This window comes from Sinocyclocheilus rhinocerous, unplaced genomic scaffold (assembly GCF_001515625.1).
Source record: "Sinocyclocheilus rhinocerous isolate Xijiao unplaced genomic scaffold, SAMN03320098_v1.1 scaffold1441, whole genome shotgun sequence".
In the NCBI taxonomy this organism is placed as follows: Eukaryota; Metazoa; Chordata; class Actinopteri; order Cypriniformes; family Cyprinidae; genus Sinocyclocheilus; species Sinocyclocheilus rhinocerous.
The window spans coordinates 1,459,143-1,468,680 of NW_015654063.1; the positions used below are offsets into that span (position 1 = coordinate 1,459,143).

The 9,538-nt window shown below is 37.7% G+C and overlaps 2 protein-coding genes across 6 annotated transcripts in view; one reads left to right on the plus strand and one right to left on the minus strand.

The window, feature by feature from the left end:
* The window catches only part of LOC107716802 (vertebrate ancient opsin-like), a 49,456-nt gene extending 41,609 nt beyond the window's left edge, over window positions 1-7,847 (plus strand). Inside the window, exon 5 of the mRNA XM_016523374.1 lies at window positions 7,170-7,847. Coding sequence (XP_016378860.1) covers window positions 7,170-7,382 — 213 coding nt within the window. The 3' untranslated portion in view covers window positions 7,383-7,847. The remainder of the gene's footprint in view (window positions 1-7,169) is intronic.
* LOC107716800 (beta-galactoside alpha-2,6-sialyltransferase 2-like) overlaps window positions 1-9,538 on the minus strand; it is an 84,819-nt gene that overhangs the window by 1,876 nt on the left and 73,405 nt on the right. For 4 of the 5 annotated variants that reach the window (XM_016523369.1, XM_016523371.1, XM_016523368.1 and 1 more), the window contains one exon: window positions 3,936-4,414. The exons of the other annotated variant lie outside the window; for it this stretch is intronic. In XM_016523369.1, the coding sequence (XP_016378855.1) occupies window positions 4,167-4,414 (248 nt within the window). In that variant the 3' untranslated portion in view covers window positions 3,936-4,166. Of the gene's footprint in view, window positions 1-3,935; window positions 4,415-9,538 lie in introns of those variants that run through there. 5 annotated transcript variants of the gene reach the window in all.

The window sequence follows — 9,538 nt, forward strand, 5'->3', positions numbered from 1 at the left end:
TTGGCAGGATAGCTTAGGTTTGCAAAGTTGCATCTGAACGAACCATAAGACTTCTAGAACAATGTCCTTTGAACAGACGAGACCAAGTGGAGATGTTTGGCCATAATGCACAGCACCATGTTTGGTGAAAACCTAAAAGAGCATATCAGCACAAACACCTCATACCAAAAATCAAGCATGCTGGTGGGGGGCTGATGATTTTGGGCTTGGCTTGTAACCACAGGACCTGGGAACCTCACGGTCATTGAGTCGCCCATGAACTCCTCTGTATACCAAAGTATTCTAGAGTAAAGTGTGAGGCCATCCGTCTAACAGCTAAAACTTGGCCAAAATTGGGTCATGCAACAGGACAGTGATCCCAAGCACACCAGCAAATCTACAACAGAACAGCTGAAAAAGAACAGAATCAAGGTGTTGCAACAGTTCAGTCAAAGTCCAGACCTCATCCTGACTGAAATGCTGTGCAGAAACAAACGCCCACAGACCTCAATAAACCGGAGCAGCGTTGTAAAGATGAGTGAACCAAAATTCCTCCAGAATGATGTGAGAGACTGATAAAGTCATACAGAAAATGATTCTTCGAGTTATTACTGTTAAAAGTGGATCTACAAGCAACTGGATCATAGGGTGTCCTTAGTTTGTCACACATGGCTTTTCCACATTGGCTTTATTTTGCTAAATAAATAATGACACCGTGTGATATGTCATGTGTTGCTGTTAATCTGAGGTTTTATTTGAAATTCAATAAGGTGACGTTTCTTTTTCACATGACTGTGTATGTGTGTGTGTGTGTGTGTGTGTGTGTATCAAATCGATAATTTGAATTCATATATAGACATTTTTACAAAAACAACCAAAAGAGACAAGAAACTGACAGGTAGCACACAATGTTACTGGGTCAAGTAAAGGTCAAGGCTTTATTATCGAAACAAATGGTCAAAAGAATACACAAACATTTAGTGATTTAAAAATTAATTCAATGACCAATGTGTATTAACATATAGAGAAATAAACATTATAAAACATCCCATGGCTTTTAAAAGTGAACTGGCCTGTAATAGACAATTGCAGATATTTACAGTCTACAGTAAAGATCAAGACTTTTTCACAGATAACTTTGACAAAAAAAAAAAAAAAAAAAAAGGCTGGGGTGCAGAATTATAGAAATTTAAAGGAAATGTATGAAAAGGAAAGGTATGAAAGGTATTAAAAATGATAGGAAAGTAAAATTTAAAAATGCAGAAAGGAAAGTTGGCACAGATACACAGCACCACAAATGTAGTACCATTCAAACATTTTCTCTCTCTCCCTCTCTCACACACACACACTTAAAAGGCTGTGGGGCAGAATTATAGAAATTTAAAGGAAATGTATGAAAAGGAAAGGTATAGGAGAAAATAAAAATGATAGGAAAGTAAAATTTAAAAATGCAGAAAGGAAAGTTGGCACAGATACACAGCACCACAAATGTAGTACCATTCAAACATTTTCTCTCTCTCCCTCTCTCACACACACACACACACACTTAAGAAAACAGCACATTTGGCACAGTCCTCTGAATTGTACTGTGCACATCTATGACACAGAATTGAAGTTTGCCAGTGAAATCACCTGCATTTCCTCTTTTCTTTAACAATAACTTCGACTATATGCTCAAAACCTAAACCTAGAGACCCAGCTCACATTTCCCATTACAGGCTAAATCGTACCGTTTCTAGAACTGTAAATGTATTTACCATGAACACTAACAAGCCCTGCTTTCTGCCACATGCTCTGTGCACCGTAAAGTACATCCCCCACCCACCCACCGAAAGTAGTCATATCACCCCATGACACTGAAAAAGAAAACCAAAACTATTTACAGTAAACACTTCAAATAATACTCTTAAAACGGCTATAACTCCAGTCACCTAGTCTCTTGTCAGTGAGAAACAGGGACGGGGTTTATGCCACTGAAACACCTCCTGTAAAAGGCTTAAGAAAACACATTCACAGAGGAAGGACACAATTCTGCCTCTGACCATACAGCGTGTAAAAAAAAAAAAACTAGAGAGAAAGTAGAAGGCAGAGTTTTAGTCCTTCCATAGGTCACATGACCGATTGACCACATTGATAAACAATTGTCCGGCAAAGCCGTGGCCTGATGGTTAGTGTCCATTGCGGTTCAGAATTCTGGGGTCTGTTTTTTTTTTCCCCCCGCAATGACACATTAAATTGATCAAAAGTGACGGTAAAAACATGAATAATGTCACAATGTAATGTCATTTCCATTTCACATAAATGCCGTTTTCAATATTGATAAGAAATGTTTGTTTGAGCACCAAATCAGCATATTAGAATGATTTCTGAAGGATCATGTGACACTGAAGGAGTAATGATACTGAAAATCCAGCTTTGCACCACAGGAATAAATTACATTTTAAAATATATTCAAATAGAAAACAGGTATTTTAAATTGTAATAATATTTTACAATATTAATGTTTTTACTGTGTTTTTGAACAAATAATAGCAAATGTAATGACCCTAAATGTTTGAACTGTAGCTAGTGTATATGCTCTCCCCCAGTCATTTCCTTTCCATTACCCGGTCAATAAAAAAAAAAAAGTGTTGAAAGCCACAAAAAAAAAAAAAAAACCCTATTTAATTATCCGACTGTCACAGACTGGAGGCAAGTGCGATGGACCGTGATTGGTCACACATGCCCAACAACCACGGCCAGCCCAACACGGAGTCATACGGAGAAGACGACACACTGCAGGTTCAGCTACTCTAAACCGGTCATGGGAGTTTTACATCCAAACCTAATTTCGTATTCCACGTTAAAGAAAAAAAAGTTACTCTTCAGTTTCTCTACATCTACAATCCCCCAACATGGGGAAACAGGACAAAGTAAAGGTCAAATATTAGCTTTACACATCTCAGCCTATCATAGGACTAGAAGGAAAATGAAATATTTCACCCTGGTGAGAGAGTATCGTGAGCTCCTGAGTGAAATCATCAATTATTAGTTTTACTTCTACAATATACAACAGCGATTAAAACGGACGTTAGCTCCCCTCACCAGATCTCCAGAAAAATCAGCTTGTGAAAGTGTTCCGTCTTAATTAAAATGGCACACATTGAAACAATGCACATGAGTAAATAAACCTTCAAGTTTTCCCTCCTGTAGAAAAGTCAAACCACAAAGTGAAATCGCATTAACTGTACATTTAAGAGAAGACAACGTAATTCATTCGCTTTTAAAGACGACCCCAACCTGGAGTCAAGAAAACCTCTTGATTTTAGGGGCTACAAGACATTAAAAACCTCAGTTTATAATTGACAAATAATATCACCACCATACTTGTTATATTGCCAGCAGCCTTAAAGTCCCAAATAAGATTTACAGTGCTGCATTGAGTCCATAGTACAAGCAATAATAACTATTTTCTGTAAACCACCTGTCTAGACAGATTTTTCAAAGTATAAAACGAGAATTAAATGAACCATGGCCACATTCAAAAACTCCTTTAAGCTGATTTTAATAACAGGTACATTAAAGTACTCTGCTTTTGAAGGAACATTTACACGGAGTAAGAAAACACTATTGATTCATTTGACGTTCTGGAAGAGCAAAATATTCTCAAAGAGGCTTGTGAATGTGGCACGATGTATATTACAGCAGAAAACGACACCTAATTTACAAAAACAATCATAGCATTATGGCGAGAAGCTTTAAAATCTGTCAGTATGTGGAAAACAAATCTATGGACGGAATAATAAAGCTCATTTTTAGTCCGAGAGTAAATCTAGCCTTCGTGCTAAAATGTATTTGTGTGAATGAATACATTCACACAACAGTGTAGCTTTCAGTGTTTATGACTGCTAATACTTTCAACCCTGTGAAAAACAGAGTTCCATTAAAAATAATATAATAAAATAAACCAAACACTGTTTTTTTGTTTTTTTTAAATGGCCATGAACATCCACAGATCTAAAAAGCTTTTCTGACGACATATCTATTGCTGTTCTGATCATCTTTATTTAAGCTTAGGCTCAGGAAATGCATTGAGTGAACTACAGCAGAAGGTTTTGTCCCATATCTAACAAGGTCCTTTCTCAACAGTCTCAGTGCGATCCTGCGTCTGTCTGCAGATCTCTTCTGCCGTTATTGCATCTTTCCGTTCAGGGCTCACAGTGGACATTCTTGAATCCGGGGAGCATGACCTTGCCTTTCCTTTTGAGGTCGTCATCTGAGCCGACGTTCATGCGCTGGATGAGCATCTTCTCGTAGAGCAGGGGATGGTACGCACCCAGAGTGCAGGCGGCGTCGTAGTAACGCTCGTGGTAGTGGCACAGGTCCGTCTGTCGCAGTGAAGGAATGTACTCGTACACGTGAACCTCTTCACATAAGGACATCATCAGCAGGATGCCTGAAAGACACAAAACTAGACATTAACAAAGCAGCGCGCACACACAGAGTGACAGAAAAGTACATCAGATTAGGGTTGAGGGGGGAAGAAAAAAAGTGCTTCATATTCAGCGAGAAAAAAAAAAAATCATAAAATAAATTGAATTAGACTAGAATTGTTTAAAATGATTTCATTTATTTTTTAAATAAATGTATTAAAATATGAAGATTATATAAGTATATAATTTAAATAAAAATGACATCTAAATATAATTACGTAATTATTTACATAATTAAATTATAATACTAATATATACACCTTATTTTCCAGAATATAAATTGCATATTTATCACCTGAGGTTTCAGTTTCACTTTAAATACATTCGTTTAGGCATGGCGTTTATTATAAATGTTTATGATGCATGCTACTATAAATTTGTTTGGTTTAGGCTACCTATATTTTTCATTCCTGTTCAGTTCTGAATACTGTTATATTTCAAGGTTTTGTTGTAGAGTGATGAGACCTAAAAGAAAAAAAAACATTTACAGTTTCATTTTATGTATTAGTATTTTACATTTCTAGATATAATAATAAAATGGGACTGATACAACTTTTTTTTTTTTCCTCAATGCAAATTTTGACCTGGTACAACTTATTTTCTAGAAAAATACAGAAAAATAAAAATATATAAAAAGAGACAAAAAAAAAAGTGCAGTTCTGTTAATGGTTATCACAGCATAGAGATTGTGTTTTAGTTTAGTTGTGAACGTGCAGTCTGAATTAAAGGGCACCTATTATGCCCCTTTTTACAAGATGTAAAAAGTAAGTTGGTAAAAAGTAAGACCAATGTCTTGGGTGTCCCCAGAATGTGTCTGTGAAGTTTCAGCCAAAAATACCCAACAGATCATTTATTATAACAGCTGGAAAATTTCATTTTTGGGGTGCGTCTATTAAAAAAAAAAAAAAAAAAAAAAAAAAAAAAAAGGGGGGTCTAGACTAACTGAGACTTGTCATGGCACTTGTGTTGCATTAAAGGGCACCTATTATGCCCCTTTTTACAAGATGTAATATTGGTCTTGGGTGTCCCCAGAATGTGTCTGTGAAGTTTCAGCCCAAAATACCCAACAGATAATTTATTATAACAGCTGGAAAATTTCATTTTTGGGGTGTGTCTAAAAAAGAGCTGTTTTGGAGTGTATCGCTTTAAATGCAAATGAGCTGCATATTCCCGTCCCATCTCCAGAAGAGGGGGTCGCGTATACATCTCTCTGCATTGCATATCTACAGCAATTAACAGCCAGTAGAAGCAACATAACTAAGAGCGAGAGAACCGGTGTGTAGCCGTACATATGGGAAGCCAAATGCACTGAAAGTGGAACGAAACAGCACGATGTTACAGAGCTAGAGCCACGCATACCTGTCATCGGCGCAGATCAATTGACCGAGCCGCGTGACCACGCTACGAACGGCGCAAACTAATTTAACAAGCACTGCGCTGATCAGTTAAAAAACACTTAACGTACTCGCACAAATACGGTTAAAACGCTAAGCACTATAACGACATGACATTCACAAAGGAGTCTGGAGTGATACACGAATTTAGGTAGATTTTGAGGCGCATTACCTTGAAAAATGAAAGTAATCCACAGCGTGGATGTTAGGAGAAAATGAAGACTTATGTTCAGTCTTGCATCCAAACACAGATCACCGGGATTGCTTGCGAGACATTGTTGACGTTACAGCTGCTCAAGCACGGGGAAAAAGGAGGACAGCGTACAACCGTTGAGGGCGGAAACTATCGCAATGCAGGGCTGTCAATCAACCCCTATGGCCCCGCCCTATGCAATGTGACGTCACACTGCACGAGAATCAAAACGGCTTGCCTAGTGAGACTGACTTGGTTTAAAGGGAATTAAACCAACACACATTTATGTCCAAACACCATGTAAAAGTGGATTTTGCATAATAGGTGCCCTTTAAATGTGGTGAGATAGACTGGCCATACAAAATAATATAATGAAAGAAAAATATGACATTGCCCATGTGGGCTGCATGCAATAACAGAGAGAGCAGTGTGGTCTAATTCAACAGTGACGAACTGGTCAATAACTAATTCACATTAATTCAAACTGTGACAGTGAATGAGAAAATAAGAGAACAAGCAGACGAAAGGACCATTTAGGAAGCAGAATCTGACATGATAAAAAAAGAAAATGAGAAAATTAGGCTTGTGCGATTTCCATTCAATTAATTTCGCTTAGCCAAGACCTACAAGAACATTCCGATTTAACTGAACAACCTTTATGCTGTCAGTTAAGGAATCTATGGATGTCAGCCTGTAATTTAGCCTGTAATAAAGTCATTATATTTTGATGAAAGATTTTCCCCCTTTATAAAAACATGTACTGATGAATTGTGCACTGTAATAATGTATATTAAGAAATCTTGTATATATATATAAAAAAAAAAAAAAAAAATTGTACTCCAATAGGAATCCACACAAGGGCAAGAAAGTTGGTCTCTCAAATTCACCGCGTTGACCAACAGACAGACGCTTGGTTTGAAAGTGACACCTATGTTAGCTGTGCTATATGCATTGCTACACTATTGACAATAGACCTTTTTTTGCCTGTGAAATTTCACTAATGTGATTGCACCTTAATACCCTGCCAAATCTTCTTACAGCGCTCCGCTTGAAAAGCCTTCATATTTTTGAGACAATGTTAAAAGTGTTTCTCAGGTCTCAAGTGTCTCTTCTCTCGCTTTTTGTCCAAAGTTCTACAGGTGCTTCTGCATCATGTTCTGCTGTCAGAGTTCGATGCAGAACAGTCATTCCTCCATGCCCTCCAAGACCACAGTCATCCAGCTCAACCGTAGAGTCCACAGTAACACTGTTGCCTGCACCGCTCAGATCTCCACCGGCATCCACAACCATGACTGCAGCACTCCGGCCACAGAGAGAACCAACCCTCCAGAGGTCACCACCTAACCTGAGCCAAGCCATCAGTCACGACATTGAACATAACGTAGACAATGTGGGCGATGGTCAACCCTGCCTCGTTTCCAGTGCTTTTCTTTTGCAGTTGCAACAATGAATTGTTAATTCAAAATAAGTGGATAGTCAACAAAGCATTTTATTGCGGATTAGTGAGGTCTTTTCGCTGTGCATTAAGAACCTTGAGTGATCTCATTTTGCGGTAAAAAAAAAAAAGAAAAAAAAAACTACAACCTGCACTTGAAAAATACCAGAGGCAAAGAAAAGAAAGTAAACTGCAAGAAATCTGAAGCATGAGAGCATTATATTACACGCTTCATATGAAGTTAAGCATATAGTTCCATGTGGCCAGGCTGCCTCAGTCTGTGTTCAATTCAGTTTTTCACCAAACGAGTCAATAAAATCTGTATTATGTTCTTTTATTAGAAGCATTTATAATATTGCAGTGTTTCCCCTGCCATTATATTAGGGGGGCGGCCAAGGGGAAGGTCAAGTTAATATTTAATTATATTTTCTCTATAGCGCCAGATCACAACAGAAGTCATTTAAAGTGACCTTTCCTATAGAACAGGTATATACCTTGTTCTTTTATTAAGCAAACTAAATAGTCTTATGTTATTTATCTTATTTACACGACCGCATGTCATTTCGGTCTCTACGTTATGGTCGCGCTCTCTGCATCACGCACAGCGGAGTTCCGCCCGATGCGCGCGCGCATACACAGACACACAGACACACACACACGCACACAAACAAGTGAGCCCACTCCCACTAGTATTTGTAAATATTAAGCCGCAAAACAATTCATATTTAAATATGAATTCTGCGTGTCTCTGTGTTAAGTAATGGATGTTGTCTTAAAAGAGAAAGACTGTATATTTAACGTGTATATCTGTTAATTTATCACCATTAAGATATATACACAAGTATACACACACACACACTATAGTTAAAAGGTTTGAGATTAGTTCTTTTAATACTTTTATTCAGTAAAAGGACTCTTTTATTTTTTTTAAAGTAAAAAATTGAACAGAAGTGATATTGAAGAAATGTTTAATGTTACAAAATATTTATATTTCAAATAAATGCTGATCTTTTTTATCACTATTTTTCTGGCTACTAAAAATTCAGCTATCATAGGAATAAAGTACATTAAACAAAAAAATTATTGCCATCCCCAAATTTCTGAAGGGTGGTATTAAAAGCCACAAGATGCCATTTTTATTTCAGATTCTCTTCAATATTTATACTTTGGCTATTTAACTTTTCTGCTGCTTTTTTACTGTAATCTGCATATTATACAGTGGGGAAAATATTTATTTACATTTAGTCATTTAGCAGACACTTTTATCCAAAGCGACTTACAAATGATGACAATAGAAGCAATCAAAACTAACAAAAGAGCAACAATATGCAAGCGCAAATGACAAGTCTCGGTTAACCGAACGCAGTACACGAATTAAAATAGAATAGAAAGTGCTAGAGTTAGAGGTTTAAATAAAGATGGAACAGATGTGTTTTTAGTCGTTTCTTGAAGATGGCTAAGGACTCAGCTGCTCTGATTGAGTTGGGCAGGTCATTCCACCAGGAGGGAACGGTTAATGAAAAAGTGCGTGAAAGTGAAAGTGATTTTGTGCCTCTTTGAGATGGCACAATAATGCGTTGTTCGCTTGCAGAATGCAAGATTCTAGAGGGCACATAGTCTCGCGTAGCCAGACCTTCAGACTGACGGCTGAAGGTCTGGAATCCATGGCAGCTTTCATTGGCCAAGGCCCGCCCATGAGGCCGTTTCACCGACATGTCAAACAACCAATTATAGTTAGTTTCGTTCAGCGTCATGCTTTGGGGCATGGAAATGTCGCCACAATAACAGACCGGTGTGTAAAACTCTCGGACGTATTTTAAAGATTCTATGCCGCAAACTTTAAATTTTTGACATACTTTTGAAACTCCAGCGATTAGTTGATCCTGAGAAGCGCTCGTCGTCACAGTTGTAAACTTGACGGCTTTCTTCTTTCGTGAGGGGGTTTGGCGCCACATCATTTTTGTTTCCAGGCGGAACGTTAAAGAACGCGAGACACACGTCTCCCGGAAATCCTGTATAATTCAACCAATCCGATGACGACTTCGAAACTCCTGAAGTGTTTCCA